At 43.0% G+C, this 22,840-nt stretch overlaps 1 protein-coding gene across 3 annotated transcripts in view; it reads right to left on the minus strand.

The window, feature by feature from the left end:
* Positions 1 to 20,738, minus strand: part of LOC148451052 (regulator of microtubule dynamics protein 3-like) — a 164,817-nt gene extending 144,079 nt beyond the window's left edge. Inside the window, exons 1-4 of one of the 3 annotated variants that reach the window (XM_088462333.1) lie at positions 20,543 to 20,738; positions 18,723 to 18,924; positions 18,415 to 18,580; positions 13,715 to 13,858 (exon numbers count right to left, since the gene is read on the minus strand). In XM_088462333.1, coding sequence (XP_088318459.1) covers positions 13,715 to 13,858; positions 18,415 to 18,580; positions 18,723 to 18,915 — 503 coding nt within the window. In that variant the 5' untranslated portion in view covers positions 18,916 to 18,924; positions 20,543 to 20,738. Of the gene's footprint in view, positions 1 to 13,714; positions 13,859 to 18,414; positions 18,606 to 18,722; positions 18,925 to 20,470 lie in introns of those variants that run through there. The other 2 variants (XM_088462334.1, XM_088462335.1) reach the window with 2 other exon arrangements.
* Between the last annotated feature and the right edge of the window lie 2,102 nt (positions 20,739 to 22,840).

The raw sequence follows: 22,840 nt of genomic DNA on the forward strand, positions 1-22,840 counted from the left end.
TCAGTTGTTAGCAATGGATACAATTTGCCGGCCAATGGAAGTAGTGATGCTGCTCTACTGTAAATTATCAGCAATCTGCTTATTTGTGCACAATGCTGAGAACTGAATTGGCTACTTAGAAGGAGATGTGATTTACTTGATCTGTGTCCGCACTACTCATTTCATATTCATTTACAAAACAGCTGCATAACGGGCACCTAAGAACAAAGTACAATTTGGAATTTCTTAGTTGCTACACTGTCCGGCAGCCAATTTGGCCAGCAGAATGCTGAACAGCAGCGTTTCTTACACTACATTCAAGTTTGGATTTGGGAATTAAAGGAAAAAATAAAAAATGTGCTCTAGGATTTGGCTTTTGCATAGCTTGGAAAAATTAAACCATCAGAACAGTACTCAAGGACCATCCTGTAAAACAAGCAAGGCAAAGAATCCACCATGACATCAGCCAAGACAAACATTCGTGCGAGTTTTCCTTGGGGCCAATTCATTTACTTAGAGTTATTTTGTGTAGCGTTATGTAGAGTAGACTTTGTTATTAGCGGAACTGTATTTTTCTCTTCCTTCACCTTTCCCAAATCTTGTATAGTTTAGCAGAAATACCCGGTGACCATAAATCATAGCAGGCCGGCTGCTCTCATCTATGTATACTGGACAAAATTCCCAGAAATGCAGTTTTGAAAACAAAAGATATGGTGAGAACTTACCTTTGTTAGCTCTGTTTCTACGAAGTCCATAGGGTCCACAGGGTTGACCTTGGCGTATAGCTGGATCTGGATCCACGGGCACCACGCAGTTAAAGCTTTTGCTGCTCCCAGGATACACTGGGTCCATCCTCCTCTATACCCCGCCCCCGAGCCACAGGCACCTTAGTTGATAAGTAGCCAAGGCTGGAGGAGGAAAAAACAGAGAAGGAAGACTGGAACACATACTCACAGAAAGGGAAACAGAAAACCGGTGACCAGCCACATAGCCCATATGAAGCCAGGTGCGTCAGGGTGGGCGCCCTGTGGACCTTATGGACTTCGTAGAAACAGATAACAAAAGGTAAGTTCTTACCATATCTCTTGTTTTCTACTTCAGGGTCCATAGGGTTGACCTTGGGGATGTCTCAAAGCAGTTCAACTAAGGGCGGGGACGCTCCTGTGCTGAAAGGAGAATCCGGCGCCCGAAGTATGCATCCTGAGAGGCGTAGGTGTCAAAAGCATAGAACCTCAGAAAGGTCTGGATGGAAGACCACGTGGCCGCCTTACACAGCTGAACAGACGAGGGCGCCAAGGCTAGCAGGCCACGAGGGACCCCACAGACTGAGCCTTAACAGAGGCCCGAACAGGCAAACCCTCCTGTGCATAAGCCTCACATATAATCAAAACGAAGCCAACGGGCCAAAGTTTGTTTGCTGGCAGGCCAAACCCTCTTGTGAAAACCTAGGACGAACAAGGAATCAGACTTCCGAATGGAACTAGTCCGGTCCACATAAACTTTGAGAGCACGAACCACATCTAAGGAAGCCTCACCAGCCTAGAGATCAGGTGACTGAAATGCCGGCACAACAATTTCCTGATTAATGTGGAACTTAGAAACCACTTTAGGTAGAAAATCCGGGCAAGTGCGAAGCGCCGACCCTGTCCTGGTGAAAAATCAGAAAAGGAGGACGACAGGAGAGCGTCTCCAATTCTGACACCCTTCTGGCCGAAGCAATCGCCAGGAGAAAAGCAGTCTTAACCAACCAGTTGAGTTCCACCGACTCAAGAGGTTCAAATCGAGGACCCTGCAGGGCCCGAAGCACCACCGCCAAATCCCAAGGAGCCACTGGGGAAACACAAGGAGGCTGAATCCTAGGAACACCCAGGAAAAAGGTGCGGACATCTGGCAGAGTAGCTATCCTACGCTGGAACCACACAGATAGTGCAGACACACGAACTTTCAAAGAAGCTAGGCGTAAGCCTAGGTCCAAACCAGACTAAAGAAACGCCAAAACCCTAGAAAATCGAAACGCCTGAGGATCGTACTTTCTGGACTCACACCACTGAAAATAAGTATGCCACACTCTGTGGTAAATCCTGGCGGAAGCAGTCTTGCGCACCTGAAGCATCGTGCTGATGACGGAGCTGGAAAAACCCCGGGACCTTAAGACGGATGTCTCAAGAGCCACGCCATCAAAGACAGACTACCCAGATCCGGGTACATGCAGGGCCCATGAAACAATAGGTCCAGACGTAGAGGCAGAGGGAACGGTCACTCAGCAACTCGTTAGGCAACTGCACACCCACAGTTGTAAGGAGGAAATCTTTTCCGGAGTCAGAAAGATCCTTTCCTGATGAGAATCCAGCAGGGCTCCCATATGAACCATCCGTTGTGATGGAATCAGGGAGGACTTTTTCCAATTTATCAGCCACCCAAGTACCAGCACGCGGGGGAGGCTTGCTGGGTCCTGCAATTCCACAGCAAAACACAATATTTTTACTATCAACAAATGCACCACACCATTCACATTCAACCCGGCACCCACCAGCCAGGGGTGCCCTGGAGAGAGAACCCCTTTATTGGGGGGGGGGACTCTACACAATTTTTCCCCTGTATTTCCAGAACCGGCTCGGAGCCCAGTGCTGGTTGCGCTAAATACGGGGAAGAATGAGTTGTTTGCCCCCCCCCCCGAATAGCCCAGTGATGGTTGTGCTTAATACAGGGGACCCCTACGTCGTTTGTCCCCTTATTTATTCCTGCCGTTTTTTTAATTTTTTTTCATTTGACACTTTTTTTTTTTTAAACACAGCAGCACAGACGGATCTCATTGATACCGTCCATGCATCTGTGTTTCATTTTATCACACAGACGCAGGCATCACGGATCTCCCAGATCCGTGCATGCTGCATCCGTCTGCCGCCGGATCCCGCAATCCTCACCACCACCGCTGTAGCCTGCACCGATGCCGCCACCGCCGCCCACACCACCGCCTCCGACGCCCGCTGCCATTGCTGCATCGCCCCTCCGCTAAAACCTGCAGCCCAGGGCTTGTTGGTTTTTTGGGGAAGGGGCCATGCCATTATTTTTTTTTTTACACTGTTTTATTTTTAAACACAGAAGCACAGACGGGTCTTACTTACCCATCCATGCTCCTGTGTTTGTTTTTTTTATACACAGATGCAGGTATCACGGAATTTTCAGATCCGAGCCTGCATCTGTGTGCTGCTACTTCCCCCAGGTCCTAACGCCTGCACCACGCACCGCCGCTGATGCCCGCTACCATCCCCGGTTCCTGGCCGCAGCTAATGCTTGCTAGGCCCTACCCCCTCTCCCCATTCTGGCCGCAGCAAATGCCGGCTTCCTGTCCCCCGGTCCCGGCCCCCGCTACCGACCGCAAACGACGGCCATCTTGCTGCACCCAGGTGAAGCCATAGTGATTACACCTGTTGAAAGCACCTACTGAGGCTGTGCAACGAATTGAAGCTTCTATCTCTTTAATGGCGCAATTGTAAGGTAATAGTTTAAAAACTGTAACTTTCCTGAACCCCAAAAGGCCCTTTGCTGGAACAAGAGCTACATAATAAAACAAACCCCAAGTCTAAACTCACCCCCTACCCTGAGTTATGCCTTCCCAAAAATCCACCATAGAGAACAGCAGAAAAGTGGTCAGAAAAAAACTGACAGTTCCCAAATCCTCATTTTTTATTATTTTTTTGCCCTGAAATTTGGCATGCAGAACTGAGCGACAGTTCTACCTCTCCATGCCAAATTTCAGCTATGTACTTCCTATAGCTTTTGAGGTGTATCCCCTTAAAACACCATGCCCCCCCTCCAGATTTCTCTATGGAGATTTCCATTTTTTGCGATTCAGCCATAATAGAAGGGCACGTCTGTGGCCTTATAATATAAATATATCTTTAGGATTGGTTGATTACTGATGTACACGGTGTATTGCTGTATCTCCTGAGGATGGTCCGGATAGGACCGAAACGTCGAGACTGAGATTACCTGTTTTTTTCATATAGTATGTACGATTAAAATTCTATATTTCTTATGTGCTTAAATCTGGTGAGTGCCCCCTTATTATATTTTGCTATATTTTTGGACTTTCCATGTGGACGTCATGGGTGATACCCAGGATATTACTAACAAGATGGATGTGGCTCTCCCTGTAAGCATACACTAACACATATAATACCACATACATATATTAGAAAATACACATACAAATAAAGATAAAAATATCAGCAATCCCTAAAGAAAATTTTCTAATATATGTGGTATTATATGTGTTAGTGTATGCTTACAGGGAGAGCCACATCCATCTTGTGTGATCTGCTACATGGCGCTTTATTATATAGAATTGACGACTAGCGCACATACATGTTATGTGCTTGTGTGTCTATGTACCCACGCGATGGTCTGTCAGATGCGCAGTGTTGCTTAGCATCAGCTTGTGCCAGGATCTGCAAAGTGTTCTGGGCGGTTAGATTTGACGTATGTGATTCCTGCCCCATGTGACTATGTTGTTGTGCATTGCTTTGCTTCTCTGTAGTCCCATTGGCTCTTCAGAATGAGGTCTGGTGTTATGAAACCCGTAGTGGGTGTGGCCACGCGGGCGTGCGTGTCAGCATGGCTTATGTAGTACCGCACTGTTTGAATGGCGTCTCACCTGGTAAGCATTACTACTGGTATATAGTGTATGTTATTTGGTTACTGTTGTCACATTCATTTTCTATGGCTTGAACATCAGATGTGGAAACCTTGACAAAGGTCTCACATGGGGACCGAAACGTCGGACTTTGCCTTATATAAGACACTGGTGGTATGTAAATAAACAGGACTTATTCATTGTCTCTGCAATTTGTGTGCCCTCACAATTTCTGCTTTTTCTACACATATGGACCCTGGATATCCCATGTGGTTTCATTGAGGTTGCACCACTCACGGATGACTTTTGCTGTAGTGAGTGCGGGCTATACTGGAACCTTGTGATTAGGATCTGTTCTATGTTGGACACTTCTTTGGACTATGCACCCTATCTTACAAGAATATATGTTGTCAATATTTATCAGAGGTGAAATTTATAATACTAATTTTCGTATGGATATTTCCATGTGATGTTTTTCAGCCATTTTTATATGTCAGCAATCCCTAATAGTTGGTTTTTGTTATGATTTTATATGATCTTTATTGTTTTTTTGTTCTTTTTGATACTTGTGGGAGTCTCTGCATCTGTTCATTGAGTTGTAATATCTAGTTGGGTATTTGAGGAAGAGCCTGTTATGTCCCAGACATCTTCCAGGGTGTTTGATAAAGACACTTTGAATGATGCTGAAAATCGTTTTATCAGTTTGACTGATGACGCTGAGAGAGTTCTATTTGGCCAAATAGAATTTTCTGAGTTACCAGCTGAAACTCCGGTAGATATTTACCACAAATTACTTAGATTGAAGAAGAGAGAAATTGATTTGAATTTGCATGGGCAATTTCTCTTGAGCATTTCAGATCCAAAAAAATCCCTAGGGGATTTCGTATTTCCAACACCCCCACCATCGGCCGCAATAATCCTGCTTTTTGTAGCCGCTGGTGTGGGGTGTTGAACAAATGTTCTCTTGATTTATTACTTTTGGTGATTGAACAGGTGGGGAGTGAATTAAGCTCATTGAAACCAGAAATGAAAACCTTTTTTGATAATCACTACAAATGCTTATCTTTTTTAGGGGGGACCAGGCGCCAGCCCGTAATTGGACGACGCAGAGGGTCAGACCTCACCCGCGAAGAGGTGGATCTAAAAAGAAAAGGGCGCAAGAAATAGCCACAGATCTTATATTCAATTTGTCATCACATCCTTTAACAAATAGTGAACCTTCTTTAATGAATAAAAGGTTTATCCATTGCTCCTCTCCAGAAACAGTGATTTTCAGTGGGCAGTTGATCATTACAAAATGGGGAGACAACTTAGGCTATGAGAATTTTTTAGGGACGAGCAGGAGCTTCCTGACATAGGAAACATGTGGCTAAGAACATGCCCAATTCCTATTATTGGGCATGTTCTTAGCCACGTTTCCTATGTCAGGAAGCTTTTTTTAGATGTTAAGACCTACTGGATTATAGATTCAGTTATAATAAAGTAGTTCAATTCAGACTGGAGTCTGTAGTTGTTTATAGTTTCATTTAATGTTGAACATAAAACTAACTGTAAAAAGTATCTTGATAACCTGTGCTGAAGAGCGTAAAGCCTTAAAAGACTTACAAAAACAATCGTGATTTGGTTATACGGCCCGCCGATAAAGGCGGAGCCATTGTGTTACAAGATCTTGTTGAATATGATGCCGAGATATGTAGGCAGTTATCTGACAACATTACCTATAAAAGGCTAACGTATAATCTCACTAATGAAATTAAAAAGAAAGTGGATGACATCATTGATGATGTGGTTCTACATCGATGGTTGGACAAAACACTTGCCAAATGTTTAAAAGTACAATTTCCTGTGTGCCCAATTTTGTATACACTTCAAGGTGCACAAGACCTTGGTGAAACCACCTGGACGTCCGATAATTTTGGCGTAGGGATCAACCATCCAACCATTGGCCCAATATCTCAATGGTTTTCTTCAGGTGTTTGCTAATCAAATTCCTACATACATTAAAAGGACACGTGACTATTTGTAAATTGAAGGATTCGGGTGAGATTCCATTATCTACAATGTTTGTCACCATCGATGTTGGATCCCTCTACACCATCTTCCCTCATGATGAGGGTGTAGAGGCAGCACGTAAGGCTCTTGGACTTGTTCAAGAGGAGATTGCTGTGCCTCCAACAGAATTTTTGTTGGAATTACTTAGACGTGTTCTGGAGTATAATTATTTTCAGTATAAGGATGGCTTTTTTATGCAGACCTCAGAGACTGCAATGGGGTCCAATGTGGCCCCGATGGTTGCCAATTATATATATGTGCACTTCTTTGAACAGACACATTCTCCCCAAGTACGGTAAGAATATTCTATACTTTAAGCGATTTATAGACAATTTGTTAATTAATTTGGTCTGGAGACCATGACAGTGTCATGACTATGATGAGAGAGCTCAATGACCTTCCCACTCCTATTAAGTTTACGTATACGGCCAATCATGATCATGTGGATTTTTTGGATTTGACCCTATTTAGGATTGGAACCAAGATTGCCACAACTTTGTTCCGCAAGCCCACCGATCGCAATACATTATTGCTGGCGACGAGTTTTCATCCGGAGCATCTGAAATCTAGTCTCCCGATTTTGCAATTTTTGAGGGTGCTGCGGAACAATAGTGAAGTAGATGCATCTGAACTCCAGTTGCATGACATGGAACTACGGTTCTTACAACGAGGATACTCACAAAAAACTGTTAAGTCCTGCCTAGCCAAAGCCAAGAAAAAATTTCGGCAATCGTCTGCCAAGCGGATCAATCGTAAGAAACTGAAGAATCGCATTATCTTTTCAAGCTTGTATGACAGACATGCCACCAGTGTGCAGAAGGCAATTCATAAGCATTGGCAAAATATAAAAACTGACAACATTGCCATTTAGAGATAAGACACCTCTTATCTTTACGAAAGGGTGCTAGTCTAAGGCAACTTCTGATGAGACCCACCCTATGGAATTCGCCCTCTAATATGAAGGATAAGCGTACAGGGTGCTTTCGGTGCATTAATTGCATCACTTGCCGCAGTATGAATACTGGGAGTTCTTTTAAGCATCCGCATACGGGCAGGCCAATAAGGATTAAAACACAGACTCACATTTACAAGTGAGTTTGTGATCTATATGCTTGTCCGCCCCTGCTCCTTGGTGTATATTGGTCTCACGACGAGATCCTTCCGTGAACGTATGGCCAATCATAGAAGTTCAGTTCGACATGCACTGACTACAGGAATTACCAACAAACCGGTAGCAAAACATTTCCTAGCGAAGGGACATGCATTGGCAACCTTGCGTTGTATGATCATTTTCAATAGTAGAAAGAATATCCACACAAACCACTCTTATATAGATTGTCCTTCCCAAATCATAAATTAATTAATTAACTACATTTCTTATATTGGGAGGTGCTCCCAGGAACAGAAAATCGTAATGAAAAACAAAAGAAAGCAAAGTATTCCTATAATGGGGCACACATGGACTAATCTCAATAAAACAATGATTATTATTGACCCATCAGAAAACTATTAAAATATAACTTTTATTATTTCCTTATAAAATAAATAGGCGAAATAAAGTCACTATTAAAATAAATAAATATAATGCTTGTGGTTCATATATTTAAAACCATAGGTCTCCACTATAGCTAACTCTTATTCAATTATATTAGAGTTATAGATCATTAAGTGTCACTATTTATCATATGGTGTACGTCAGTCAGTACTCATACACTGAGATAATAATACTATACTAATATTCAAAGAAATTGCACAAAGCCCAAAGTATTAATCAAATATGAGCCACCTTTTTAGGTATGGGCTCATTAGTTGTTATTTACCAATGCTAATGTATACATTTTTAACTCACTTCTACTAAGTGCAAATAATTCGATATACATCCAAGTATTAAATATCACTAAACCATGTCAGGATTGTATTGTACAGTATTATACCAACAGTGTCAAAATATGAAGGATATACTTATAAGAAAAACTTCCTTTTAAGGGCTCATTGATTTCACTCTGACGCCAGACAGCGCTCAGTGTGTATCATTAGCCACATCATTATATAATCTCATTATATCAACTTTGTTAACAGGAGGTATTTCATGATATACCTCTTATTGTTATTATCACAATTGTTACTGCTACGTACACTCTCATCGGCAGTGTAATTCTAACCAAAACGAGTGTCAATCATTGTAGAGATATTCACTCTTCCATCACTGCCCTCATAATTTGGTGTGACCACACTACTAGTCAGCTGCCACTAATACTGATAATATTAATCTACCTGGATATTTCAAGTTAGTATATTGAAACAAGACAGCTGGGACACTTTAATTATATAAATCTCATACCCTCTCTCATATTGTATCCATGGGGTTGAATGTATCAATTATGTTGCCAGTACTCTACCTCATACTGTTAATAAATAGCATATTTTACTACCACACACATTCTCATAGGCAGTGTAACTCTGCCCAAACAGTTGGCAATTATTATATAGCTTTTTACTCTGCTATCACTGCCCTCATAGTGCGGCTATAATATTAATCTGTTGCCGCTGATACTGACAAGGTTAATCTGCCTGTACCGGCGCTGCTCCGTTTGGCAGTCACAGATCTCTAACTCTGCACCCCGCAGCATATGCAGCACATCAGCGGCTATCATCACATTAGGCAAGCTCGTTATTTTATTCACACTCAACGAGTTAGCGTGGAGACATGTGGTTTAAAAGTCACAGAACACGCTATGCATCGCGTGTCTGTGCATACATATCCTAACGCGTGTTTCGCCCGTCGGCTTAATCATAGGAGCATAGTTGTATGATCATTGACTGGCAACCACCTTTGTTAAGAGAGGGTGATAGAGAACTGGCACTTAAACGTCGCGAGGTGAAATGGATCTACGATTTAGATACGGTAGCCCTAGGGGCCTTAATGAACAAATCCTATTTAATGTTTTCCTTTAATATTACTTTGGGGATTGCTGATATTTTTATCTTTATTTGTATGTGTATTTTCTAATATATGTATGTGGTATTATATGTGTTAGTGTATGCTTACTGGGAGAGCCATATCCATCTTGTGTGATGTGCTTGTGGGTGTATGGACCCACGCGATGGTCTGTCAGATGCGCAGTGTTGCTTAGCAACAGCTTGTGCCGGGATCTGCAAAGTGTTCTGGGCGGTTAAATTTGACGTATGTGATTCCCGCCCCATGTGAATATGTTGTTGTGCATTGCTTTGCTGTTCTGTAGTCCCGTTGGCTCTCCAGAATGAGGTCTGGTGTTATGACCCCTTTAGTGGGTGTGGCCACGCAGGCGTGCCTGTCAGCATGGTTTATGCAGTATCGCACTGATTGAATGACGTCTCACCTGGTAAGCATTACTACTGGTATATAGTGTATGTTAGCGTGGAAAGTCTCACATGGGGACCGAAACGTTGGACTTTGCCCTATATATGACACTGGTGGTATGTAAATAAACAGCACCTATTCATTGTCTCTGCAATTGGTGAGTCCCCTCATTAATATATATATATATATATATATATATATATATATATATATATATATATATATATATATATATATATATATATATAACATAACAAAATATGGAAAAAGTGAAGTGCTGTGAATACTTTCCGGATGCAGTGTGTGTGTGTGTGTATATATGTGTATATATATATATATATATACATATATACACACACACACACACACACAGTGCATCCGGAAAGTATTCACAGCACTTCACTTTTTCCATATTTTGTTATGTTACAGCCTTATTCCAAAATGGAGAACTGATTTTTGTACTCAAAATTCTACACACAATATCTCATATTGACAACATTTAAAAAGTTTCAGTTTTTTGCAAATTTAATTAAAAAAAAAAAAAGAAATCACATGTACATAAGTATTCACAGCCTTTGCTCAATACTTTGTTGATGCACCTTTGGCAGCAATTACAGCCTCAAGTCTATTTGAATATGATGCCACAAGCTTGGCACACCTATCTTTGGGCAGTTTCGCCCATTCCTCTTTGCTGCACCTCTCAAGCTCCATCAGGTTGGATGGTAAGCATCGGTGCACAGTAATTTTCAGATCTCTCCAGAGATGTTCAATCAGATTCAAGTCTGGGCCACTTAAGGACATTCACAGAGTTGTCCTGAAGCCACTCCTTTGATATATTGGCCATTGTCCTACTGAAAGATGAACAGTCGCCCCAGTCTGAGGTCAAGAGCGCTCTGGAGCAGGTTTTCATCCAGGATGTCTCTGTACATTGCTGCATTCATCTTTCCCTCTATCCTTACTAGTCTCCCAGTTCATGCCGCTGAAAAACATCCCCACAGCATGATGCTGCCACCACCATACCTCATTGTAGGATGGTATTGGCCTGGTGATGAGCGATGCCTGGTTTCCTCCAAACACAACACTTGGCATTCACGCCAAAGAGTTCAATCTTTGTCTCATCAGACCAGAGAGTCCATCAGGTGCATTTTGGCAAACTCCAGGCTGGCTGCCATGTGCTTTTTACTAAGGAGTGGCTTCCGTCTGGCCACTCTACCCATACAGGCCTGATTGTGGAGAGAGGAGAAACTTCCAGAAGGACAACCATCTCTGCAGCAATCCACCAGAGGGATGCTTTAGCTCTGACAGAGTGACCATCGGGTTCTTGGTCACCTCCCTGACTAGGGCCCTTCTCCCACGATCGTTCAGTTTAGACGGCTAACTCAAGAAAGAGTCCTGGTGGTTCCGAACTTCTTCCATTTACAGATGATGGAGGCCACTGTGCTCATTGGGACCTTCAAAGCAGCAGATAGTTTTCTGTACCCTTTCCCAGATTTGTGCCTCGAGACAATCCTGTCTCGGAGGTCTACAGACAATTCCTTGAACTTCATGCTTGGTTTGTGCTCTGACATGCACTGTCAAGTGTGGGACCTTATATAGACAAAATCATGTCCAATCAACTGAATTTACCACAGGTGGACTCCAAGTAAGCTGTAGGAACATCTCAAGGATGATCAATGTAAACAGGATGCACCGGAGCTCAATTTTGAGCTTCATGGCAAAGGCTGTGAATACTTATGTACATTTGATTTTATTTTTTTCATTTGCAAAAATCTCAAAAAATTTTTTACACGTTGTCATTATGGGGTATGGCGAGTAGAATTTTGAGGACAAAATGAATTTATTCCATTTTGGAATAAGGCTGTAACATAACAAAAAGAGAGAGAGCGCGAGAGCGAGATGCTATTCATCTTTATACTATATCCATATCCATCTAAAGAGAGAGCGTGAGATGTAGTCATCATGTAAACAATCACAAAGGTAAACACTGTGATGACGTATGTCATAGTGTTGACATGGTTAAAATGTCGATATCTGCAAAATGTCGACAAATGTAATATATGCACACACACATGCATTTAATAATCTTGGCGTTTCAGTCAGTTTCAGAGGAGTCAGAGCTTCTGAATTGTATTGTATGTATGAGACTTGCCCTCTGGGTACCAATATTCATTTAGTTCCTGTCTTTCTTTTGCTTCTCTGCAATGTTTTAAAATAGGAGAACAAAGTTGGACCAGTGAATCGGTTTTTGGGTTTTGTACTAGGCTACTCTCATACGGGGGGCACCATGAAACTGCATCTGTGTATCTGTGTTTTTGTGAGAAAAACATTTATATTTACAATTGTTGAAAAGCAAGCTAGGATAACACTAGCAATATCTGCATATTTAACACTGTCATTCAGTTTGTTATATGGGTACACATGATTTAAAGGCTGAATGGAACAAATTACAGTTTACCGGATAATGTGTCTTGTCAAATTAGCGACTCTTCACTGGTTATAAAGTAGTTTATTTTTCCAATGAAGCCAAAGAAATTAGGACCAGTAATGTCTATTCAGCTGAAAGAAGCCTTACAATACAGCAAATCAGAAGAATTCCAAGATGAAGCAGAAACTATTGATGAAGCCAAATTTTCGTCAAGAAAACAGTCAAAGGGCAATAAAGCAGTATGTAATATAATAGTCAGGATATCTTTCCAGGCAAGGAACTATGCTTCCTATTTTCTTATATACCGGTTGCTAATATCAGTGAAAATAATTTTTTTCTGACTAAACCGAATAAAACGAAAAATAAAATAGACAGAAAGGGACCTAAAAATGAAAGAACCACCACATATGAGATCTATCTTTCAGAGCTATGGAATAAGACTGTCTGACAACAGGGCTTTAATGACAAACTGGATTCTTTTGAACTGGAAAAATAGTTTGTGAAGTTTCACTGTAACAGGATGTCCGAAATTAAAGGGAAATTATACCACTGAAAACACGCTGGGTTTGATCTGCAATTTTTTGTAAGCATCAGCAAGTTTACCCATCTACAGACCTCAATCAAGGATGGATTGTTACTTGTAAAAGTGTTAGTTCATATAATGTATTTTCTGGTACCATTGTATTGCATCTTATAACTTAATATATTGCAAATGAAGCATCAAGACGATACATCATATAAAATATTTCTCTCTCTCTCTAATTATATATACATACATACTTCACTTGTGTTGATGTCCATTTTCATTGTGGACATGAAAGCACTAATAAGTATATATGCATCTAAATGACAACTATGAGGTGAGGAAAAAAAAAAAGAGTGATGTAACCAGCGTGGTATGATGGAAAGGTGCAGGTGAATTGGCAGGGACAGATTAGGCCAAAGATAGGCAATTTGTGGTACGCCAGCTGCTGTGGAACTACACTTCCCAGTATACACGCTAAAACTGTGGCAGGGCATGCCGTGATGTGTAGTTCAATAACAGCTGTAGTGCCTGATGTTGTCTACCCCTGGACTAGGCAAACCAGTATTTTGCCTAGAGTTCCATGATGTATTCATCTGGTTCTGCCACCATGACATATTCACAAGTTAAGCAGCCCTGAAATAAGTCATCTTAGATACTGCATTCATCAACATTTCATTAAAAGAAGAAAAAACACAGAACTCTTTAGGAGGGCTGCTCCTCACTACTGATTTAGCTGCTGACTTTCACTGTACTTACCCCCCTTCACTTTCTGCATCTGTAAGTTGTGCTCCAGAACTAGCTGTGAAATAGATAGAGCTGGAGCCTGTGGAATCTGTCCTCTCTCTGTGGATCAGGAACCTTCTACGTCGATTGGCCTTGTGGCTCTCCTCCAGATGTGACCTTGGAATAGAATGAAAAGTTTGTTTTTAATACCAACACTCCTCAGTCCCCAGAAGAACCTCTGCTTACACTAGCTCTCCGTGTCTTCCAGAATCCAATTTAAATTACTCCACCTTACCTACAAAGCCCACAATGCCGCCACCTCTTCATACAGTCTCATCTCAAAATATGCTTCTTAAGTGGGGTACACAGACGTTATGTCGCCCGATCTGGCAGATCGGGGCAACTTATCTACATCGGCAAGCGTGCACACACTATGTTAGACCATGCTCACTCTCACTGGGGTGTTCATTGTATCAACAGATTGAGCGTACATGCTTCTCAATCTGTCCATTTGATGAACGACCCTTTGCATTTGGATATCGTGAGGTCGTTCACCAGATCATGTGGTGTGTATGGACCGCACGCTATGTCGGGCATCGTATCGTGGGTCGGCTGGGTACACAGGTCATCTAATGTGTACCCAGCTATAGATGTATCTCTGATCTGCTCCTAGCCCCTCCCATGGCACTACCCACTTATGAATTTCCCAACCACATGCAATCCCACAGTCTTCAAATTTTGAAATAAGCTCTGAAACCCCACTTATTTATTACAACCTACCTTGTTGCTACCTATATAAATCACCATCATAGTTATTTATAGGGCGCAACAAGTTCTGCAGTGACAGAGGGGCAAGCAAACAGTTAAGCAGAATAAAACGAGAGACATGAATGCAAAGGTCGTGTGAAGACATCTGCGCATCAGGACAGGAAGTATACATTTTCAGTATGATCCCACAATTCAGAGTATGCGTAAATCATACAAATCATTTAACAATCAGAAAGTAATGGCTCCGAAACTTCAGCAACAGGGATGGTTTTCCCGATGAAAACATGATCGGGATCTGCAAATCTGGGATTTTTTAAACATGAGGAATTTTCCCAATTCCCCGACGGATCGGCGATCATCGATGCCAGTCGATTAACATTTCCGACCAACGGTTCTGGTCAGATTGGGGAAATGGCCGCCTGATGTATGAGGCCCTTTAGGGATAGAACAATGGGGAGACACATGGGGTTTAGAGGGCCCTGCTTGTGAGAGCTTACAGTTTAGAGGGAGAGGCAGTAGGAGTTGCAACACATGGAGGGGAGAAAGACACTGTTGAAGGTGTGTGTTGTGAGGGACTTTGAAGACTTGAAGGGTGGTGGCGAGTCCTTCAATACAAGATAGGGAGTTCCACAGATGGGGAGCAGCATGGGAATATTCTTGAAGGCGTGAGTGTGAGGAGGTTAACGGGGGAGGAGAGGCATAGATCCAAGGAGAAAAGGAGTGGGCAAAAGAGGATGTATATTGAGACAAGGTAAAGATATTTATGGGGGAGAGGAGTGGTGGAGGGCTTTGAAGGTTAGGAGCTTGAATTGAATCCTGGTGTAGATGAGGAGCCAGGGGAAGATTTATAGAGTGAAGTAGTAGAGGTAGAACGTGATGATAGATAGATCAACCTTGCTACAATGTTTAAGATGGATTCTGGTTGAGGGGGAGGTGGTAGCCACTAAGTGGAAAGGCCAGCTACCAGGAGGGTGGAGTGTATCAGGAACTTGGCAATACCATGGGACAGTAAGGGATACATTTTTGCCAATTTTGCAAAGGAAAAAGTGGCATGATAGGGAGAGATATTATATGGGGAGGTAAAGAAGGGAGAGGAGTAGAGGGCGACAGTAAGGCAGCAAGCTTGGGTAACAGAAGAGTAAAAGACTTTCAAACATGAGGACAGAGGCTTGTGGAATCTCATCAGAAAGGAGTATAATGGAGTATATTGTCTCATTGGCCAGTAAACAGGGACCCTAGAGCAGGGATATAGTTAACTTTATAGCTTTAAAATCACTATGCCAGCCAAATGAATTGTAAATGGCAAATATGGCCAAAAAAAATACTATTATTTTTTTGTGGAGCCTGAAGCTTTTAAAGGTGGTGATAGCGGAGCGGTTTATTACTTTTTAGGTACTAAAGGTATCTAGCCTCACACAGACAACCCCTAGATTTGGCTATGATTAAGAATAACACATCACTACACTTGTCAGAATTTGCATTACTTTGTTTTCAATACTGAAGGTAGCCAATTTTTCCCTCCACACATCTTATCAAAGCAACTTCTAAACCAGAGATTCCCAACCTCGGTCCTCAAGGCACACTAACAATCCTGGTTTTAGTGATATCCATGCTTAAGAACAGATGGTTAAATCAAAATAACTAAGGTACTAATTAAGACACCTGTGCTCAACTATGGCTATCCTTAAAACCTGGACTGTTAGTGTGCCTTGAGGGCCGTGGTTGGGAAACCCTGTTCTAGACATTCAATCTACAGCCGTGGCCAAAAGTTTTGAGAATGACACGAGTATTGGTTTTCACATACTTTGTTGCTTCAGTGTTTTTAGACCTTTTTGTCAGATGTTACTATGGGATACTGAAGTAAAATTACAAGCATTTTGTAAGTGTCATTGGGTTTTATTGACAATTACATTAGGTTTATGCAAAGAGTCAATATTTGCAGTGTTGACCCTTCTTTTTCAAGACCTCTGCGATGCGCCCTGGCATGCTGTCACTCACCTTCTGGGCCACATACCGACTGACGGCCGCCTAATCAATGCTTGGAGTTTGTCAGAACTTGTGGGTTTTTGACGCAGCAAACTTGGTGAAAATCAATACTTGTGTCATTCTCAAAACTTTTGGCCACGGCTGGACTCAATTCTATAATAAGATGACTTGTACTTGGTTATTACTATATTTTATTTTTAAAGTTTAAACCTATAAATGAGGGCTGTAGATTGCGGGTACCATGATGCAAACAAAGGACAGAACATAACATGAATGTTTTATTTGATCTCTATTAAACACTGTTGGTCGACCCATTAGGATTGTGCTTAGATTTTATTGATATTGTGTGACTTTTATATGGCACAAGTAACTACTGAGTAATATATACTATCCAAATCTCATGTGCAGGATGATTATTATGATTATTGCAGTGTCCTGTAAATACAACGCTGTCTGATTTTGTACTCTCTCTCCATTTAGGAGCATTTTGGGGATTGGTAGATCTCCTGCGCTGACAGCTGTTATTTTCTGGGCACATGCAGAGCGATTTTGCTACATTACGCTACGCAAATTGGCATAGGTCTTATCCTGCACTAGATACATAAATGCTGGGTAGCTGTGAAAGAACATAGGGTCCAATTTAGAGGTGGACAAAATTAAAACATTTGTCTTAGATATCTGCGAATGCACCCTGATGGTTATCGCTGGGGAACGCAGACTGAATTGCATGGAGACCCGTGCAATTCCGATAGGTGTTCCTGGGCGGTGACTGGGGGATGGCACCGGCGTCAAAGTACCGTCGGACATTCTGAGCAGCCATAGGGTTGCTATAATGTCCAACAGCGTTGCCGATGTCCGCTCGACGGTGCAACTATGTACGCACCACAGCAATAAGAGCTGCAGCTGGTGGGCATCTCAGTAGACAGCCCATTGGCTGTGGCATGAACATAAATTTGCAGCATCGGCTGTGACTACAGCATTAGCGTCCACATCTGAATCAGGCCCACAGTACATGGTAAACTATTTTCCGAGACACCTTAATTTTTATTAGAAATAAGGTTCCAATATTGCAGAAACTTTTATCAAGGCAGATGTTACTGAGCCCCTGAGACACACTAGCTTTTCTATCTATGAGATGTTCCCATGTAGAAATGTTGGACAATAATTAATTTGTATAATTAAAAGAACTGCGGGTGCCGTTTTAAATATGCTCGTGCACCACACCAGGAGGCAGTGGCTTACAGCAGCCGCTGCTTCTTAAGTTCTCCCCCTTGTGTCTATTTGTTGTTAGATAGAATAAAATGTATGTTTCTTGTTATTTAGGCCTGAACTGGTGGCAGCGGGCAGGGGGGTGGGGGCACCAGGAGGTCTCTAGGAGCTGAGGCACAGGTCTCATGAGAGTTGAGAGGCAGTAACACGGGCTAGCCAGATTACTTGATGAGGCATGGCAGATTCACAAGGGAACCCCGAATCTATAAAGACTTGGATTTGCCATGCATAGGGAGGAGGTTCCCCAGTGACCAGGAGAGCTGGTGCGTGGGCCGGAAGCAAGGAGAGCACAAATCGCTAAGAGAATGGTGGAGATGCCCCCAAGGAAAAAAGCCTGAGTGATAAAGGTAGGGTGCTGCACCAAACAGCATGGCCTTCCTCAATTGTGAGCACAAGGTGTGGAGAGTCCCTACATAAAAGCCCACAGCATCTAGCAAGGGGGAAGTGCTGCAAGAAGACATTATGGCTAAAATAAAGCCCCATGCAATAGCTAGAGGGGAAGAAGCCCCTACGCAGCAGAGAGCCCTATAGTAACAAGAAGGAGAGCTGTGACCCCAGATAATGAGGAATAGCCACAAGGTTATTACAATAAACATTTTAATTTTTGTCCTCTTATTAAACTCTGCTTCCAAAGTAGGAAAATGGGTATTGCATCATTTCTAAAGAATTCAAAGTGCCTGTCCAAAATCAGCTTGCTAACAATTACCCACCGCACTTCTCCAACAATGTCCTCAGCTAGCCCATGTAGGATGTTCCGCAGAGATTCAACCTCCTGCCGCAAATCACTAATGCTGCCAAGAACATGATCCAAGCGGTTCAACAACTCCAACTGCTCACCACGTGACACATCCACAATATCTCCCCTTCCTGGAAACACTGACATGAAGCACAGCAAAAATGTCTATAAGATAAATAGATTTTGATAATCTATAGTACATGCTGACATTCAATATGTATTTTATTTTATACCTGTAAACATGACAAATGTTAAGTGATGGAGGAAAGTATCAAGAATTACCTTGTGGGTATCTTGAAGTCAAAGGAATATTATCATGATCTGCAAACGAGTGCGTCCGATACCCATTTTGTTTAAATGTTTTGCTATTAAACCTCTTTTGTCGACGTTGGTGCAACACATAAACTACAATCGCTGCAGCTGCTCCAGCTGCCAAACTCAATCCAATCTGATAGGAAAGGATAGGCTTAGACATGTTGTGGTCCTGGAAAGCAAACACAAATATCATGTTATGCTCATTAAATACCCCATATATACATATACTTTTATTGCAGACAAGCATACTCTCATGTCTGCAAGATACTTCCTTCAAGTTACTGTAATACAAGCCCCCAACATTACATTTATATTTTATATTGAAACTACATTCCTATAAATAACCTCAACTCACTAAAGAAGTTTTTCACATACGGGGGAGGCTTTAGACACCCCTGTACTGCTTACACTACACAAGTCTCCTAAGACCACCGCCATTTGCCCTCATGTCTGCAACAATCTATTGTTAGACAAAACCCACCCCCATCTTTAAGCCCCCACAAATATAGTATTTTTTTTAATAGTTAGACCACTGGAATATGAATAATCCAAAATCATTAAAGAAGTTTTCACTTTTTTTTTTTGTTGGTGGGGTGGAGGTTTGGCAACCACTGGACCTAAGCTGCACACACACACACGTAAAGATTTTCTGTCCAACCATCCAACTTGTTGATTGGTTGGAATGAAAATCTGGTAAGGTATGAAAGCAAATGACAATCAGGAATTTGCTCCTAAATGCCAGAAAATAGATGACAATGGACAAGTTTATTAAATGTTTGATCTAAATAATTTGTTCAAACAACCGTTTTTGTCCATTTTCTGGCGTTTAGGAGCAAATTGCTGATTGTCATTTGCTTTCACACCTTACCAGATATTCATTCCAACCAATCAACTAGTTGGATGGTTGGACAGAAAATCTTTACGTGTGTATGCAGCTTAAAACCATCACCATCTGTAACCTCTGAAGGAGATTAGAGATTGGCACCTGGATGGCCACATCACTGGCTGTCCTCTCCAAGCCTGGGGCAGATCCTCCCCTCACTAGAACTGCATGAAGCCCTCACCCAGAGTAAGTACAGTGACACTGCATTTATGGCAAAAAAAATGGTCTTGGTAAATAGGGAATGCCTATGTTTTACATAATTACACAGAAGCTCTGTATAGTAACTAAAAATAAAATGTATTTACCGTCCATAAATTAATTAATTCATTATTGCTAGCATTGCGTCACACGGGCCAAAAAAAATAAATAATCAGGTTTTCATTTGCTTTCATTTTATATTGTTTCACTTTCAGTTTGAGTCCCCATTCCCCATTCATGTGTTTCCAGATCATATTTATTTTGTTTCACTATTGCTTAGTTCCAGAGAAGGTGGACACGTGAAGGTCAAGGGACTGTTATAATGTCACTTATTGTACTGCAGCAGGCAGCAAGTAACATCACTGACTGACTAGTGGTGTCAGGAATAAGCCCCCGCACACAGAGCCTGCACAATCATTGGAATGACATGTTACAGGATCTGGAAAGAACATACACAGATCTGTGTATTAACATATACAGACATGTGACATTACACAGCACATGACAGCATGTGAGTAACCTGCACACATCCCATGCTGTGGCCACATGTATTGCGGCCAGTGGAGCGTGTAGATGTGCAGACAAGCAATGTGCAGCAGCACTGTACCGGCAGCCATAGTAGTCCCTCACTCACCCGCACAGCGCCCCGCGATATACAGTAACACGTAAGCGCAAATTACGCTCTATGCAGCAGCCTCTTTATTACCCGGTTGCCTCTTCAGCTGAGGGAGGAATCGGCAGGGTGTGATGGGGACTCTGACCCGGGCGGTCTCCTCTCAACAGAATAGGTGCCCGCCTCCTCCTGGATGCATTAGGCTACCCGGCGGCGCATCTCCATCCCATCATTGCTAGCCACCGCCTCCTCCTCGTGCAGCTACTGCGCAGGCGCGCTGTCTCCCTCTTCCGGAGCCCTATGCTGTGTTTGGCGCAGCTCAGTTGCTGTCAGTATTAGTATATAAGGGGAGATTTATCAAATCATCTAAAGAGCAGTGGCAAACGCAGGATTGCTAGAGGGGGGTTTCCAAATGTTTGATTTTAGAGTGAGTGTGGCCAGTCCATGAAGAGGGTAGAATTAGCACTTAACCAGCTGTAATATGTGTCATACAAAGTGTATTGTGTGTCCATAATCCCAGCATGTACAGGACCAGCGATCACAGTAAGCCATTAAGGGGTCTACTTACTAAGCAGTGTTAGGAGACAGAGTGAAAAGTGATAAGGTGCCAGCCAATCCGCTCCCAACTGTCACTTTTCAAACACAGCCTGTGAGATGGCAGTTAGGAGCTGATTGGCTGGCACTTAATCACTTTTCACTCTGTCTCCTAACACTGCTTAGTAAATAGACCCCTAAATGCGGCCGTAGGGCCATCCTGCGTGAGCTGAATGGTTTTATTTTAGATGTGGGCACCATCCCAGAGTATTGGAGCAAGTCTGGGAGCAGCAGAATAACCCAGCACTGCCTTGTACATATATATACATATTGGGCTCTATAGCAGCACATCCCTAAGTAAATGTGAATGTTTTCCAGATCTCCTAGTTGATGCACAGGTTATTTATTACTGTCTGATACATGTTAAAAGATCCACAGGTGGTGCTAATTATTTCATTTGTGATACTGAGAAGAACATGCAGCACTAGTAACAATCTATTATATTACTATTTCTATTGTGGGCTGGGGAGGGGGGTTTCCAGGCAGACGGAAACCCCCCCCTGCGATGGCCTATGTAAAGAGAACAGGAAGTGAAGTTGTCAGCTTAGCAGCAATCAGCTTCTAGCTATCATTTTATTCAATGTACTTAAAAAATAGAAGCTGATTAGTTGCTATATGGGCAACTTCTCTATTCTCTTTGAGGGGCGCATTTATCATTCTATATTTGCAGGGTGTTTTCGGTGGTTAACCACAAATATTAAATTTCCAACAGATGTATGAAGGAGGGACCGCAGCAGATATCTCTGATGCCCTCTGCGCAGGGGCGTTTCTAGAGAGGAGGGGGCCCATGTGTAGTCTCCGACATGTGCCCCCTCCTCTCCGCCCAGCGCCGGCAGCACACTGAGCTGTGCGCGGCCAGCGCTGGATTATTATAGTGTATGCACAGGTCACCGGGAAAATGGCCGTGGCGGCCATTTTCCCTGTACTGTGCATGCGCAAACGACGGGAAAATGGCCGCTGCTGCCATTTTCCAGTCATTTTACAGCGCCGGCCCCCGGCCGACGTGGGACTTCGGAGAGGTAAATAATATTATGGGTGCAGGGTGTTCCCCGCACACCTTGCACCCATTATAGATACGCCCCTGCCTCTGCGTTCTCTCCATACCCACTGGCAGCCACATGCCCCATAGGTTTCTATGGGGGCAGGGCTGGCCCGGCATGCCGGGTACGTGGCCGCGTAGAGCGCCAGACTGAGGAGTGTGCTGCAGCAGTCAGGGACAGTGAGTTATTCACTAATCCCCATGGGCGCCCTGAGGGCAAGCATGCGCTGCATTGAGCTGCGCTGTCTAGTGAGTGGAAGCCCTTGGCGGCGGGCCGTGCCTGGGACTGATCCCCTCCTCTATGTCCTCCCACAGTGCGCAGATAGGCCTCTGCCAGACACTACTCAGGCAGCAGCGCTAAGTCAAGTGATGACATGATGCTGCTGCCGCGGCTCTGCAGTCTGTGCGTTACCTTGAAGAGCGGCGGTTGAGACAGCAGCACGAGGGGTCTAAAGGCAGTGGTGGCTCCAGGGGTGGGGCTGTCCAAAATTCAAATAGGGGAGCCTCACCAACTGCCAGTGAGTCCCAGCCATCTATGTTTGGCTGTGTTTGAAATGACAGTTGATGTAGCTCCCCTATTTGAATTTTGGACTGCGCTGCCCCACCCCTGGAGCCGCCACAGGTGGAAACTTATCTGGAGTGAGGGAAAGACATTAGGAGGGCAGGACAATACAAGGTATGAAGGGGACAGAGGGAAATATGAGACATGGGGAAGGACAATATAAGAGAGGGGCAAGAGCAATACATGGTACGGGGGA

This window comes from Taudactylus pleione, unplaced genomic scaffold, assembly GCF_031769625.1.
Source record: "Taudactylus pleione unplaced genomic scaffold, aTauple2 ptg001187l, whole genome shotgun sequence".
Classification (NCBI taxonomy): domain Eukaryota; kingdom Metazoa; phylum Chordata; class Amphibia; order Anura; family Myobatrachidae; genus Taudactylus; species Taudactylus pleione.